This window comes from Vollenhovia emeryi, unplaced genomic scaffold, assembly GCF_000949405.1.
Source record: "Vollenhovia emeryi isolate VEMERY1.0 unplaced genomic scaffold, V.emery_V1.0 DF945060.1, whole genome shotgun sequence".
NCBI classification, from domain to species: domain Eukaryota; kingdom Metazoa; phylum Arthropoda; class Insecta; order Hymenoptera; family Formicidae; genus Vollenhovia; species Vollenhovia emeryi.
Genome location: NW_011961306.1, coordinates 1 through 875, shown reverse-complemented (window position 1 = coordinate 875; position 875 = coordinate 1). Strand labels below are relative to the sequence as shown.

General features: G+C 46.1%; 1 protein-coding gene across 1 annotated transcript; it reads left to right on the top strand.

The window, feature by feature from the left end:
- Positions 1 to 280: 280 nt before the first annotated feature.
- On the top strand, positions 281 to 853 carry LOC105562021 (the record flags this gene model as incomplete). The annotated part of the gene is made up of 1 exon (XM_012012505.1): positions 281 to 853. A coding segment is annotated over exon 1 (573 nt), but the record flags the coding sequence as incomplete, so codon positions are not given.
- Positions 854 to 875: the final 22 nt, after the last annotated feature.

The window sequence follows — 875 nt, the reverse complement described above, 5'->3', positions numbered from 1 at the left end:
AGTTGGGAGGGGGGAGGAGAAGGAAAGGATGGTGGGATGAAGAATGTAAAGAGAGGAAAGAGGAAGCTAAAAGGGAACTGAGGGAATGGAAAAGAAGAGGGGGTGATGGAGAGAAATATAGGAAAAGTAGAAGGGAGTTCAGAAGAGTGTGTGAGGAAAAGAAAAAGAAAGAAAGGGAAGAGTGGGAGAAGGAGATAGAAGGGATTAGAACAGAAAGACAGGTATGGGAGGTGGTAAGAAGGGAAAGGGGGGAAGAAGGGGGATAGAGCAGGGAATTAAAATGGAGGAATGGGAAGGGTATTTTAAAGAAATGTTAGGAGGGGTGGATTGGAGGGTTAGAGGAAAGGGGGAAAGAAGAAAAAAAGAGGAGGAGGAGGAAGAGGAACTAAGCAGAGAGGAGATGGAGGGGGCAATAAGAAGACTGAAGGACAGGAAAGCAACAGGAGGAGATGGAATAGTAAACGAGGTATGGAAATATGGGGGAGAAGAGGTGAGGAGTTGGCTATGGGAAATATGCAAGAGGGTGTGGAAGGGAGAGGGCTGGCCGAAGGAATGGAGGGAGGGGGTGATAGTGCCGATATGGAAAAAAGGAAAAGGAAAGAAGGCGGAGGATTATAGAGGGATAACACTGACACAGACAGCATATAAAATATATGCAATGATGGTAGAGAACAGGCTGAGAAAGGAAGTGGAAAATAAGGGGATGCTGCCGCCGAGTCAAGCAGGGTTTAGGGAGGGCAGGGGGACAGTGGGGCAAATATACGGACTGAACTATATGATAAACAAGAAGATTGAAGAGAAAGATGGGAAGATGGTGGTGATATTCATGGATTTGAAAGCAGCCTTTGACTCGGTAAACAGAGAAATCTTAGTAG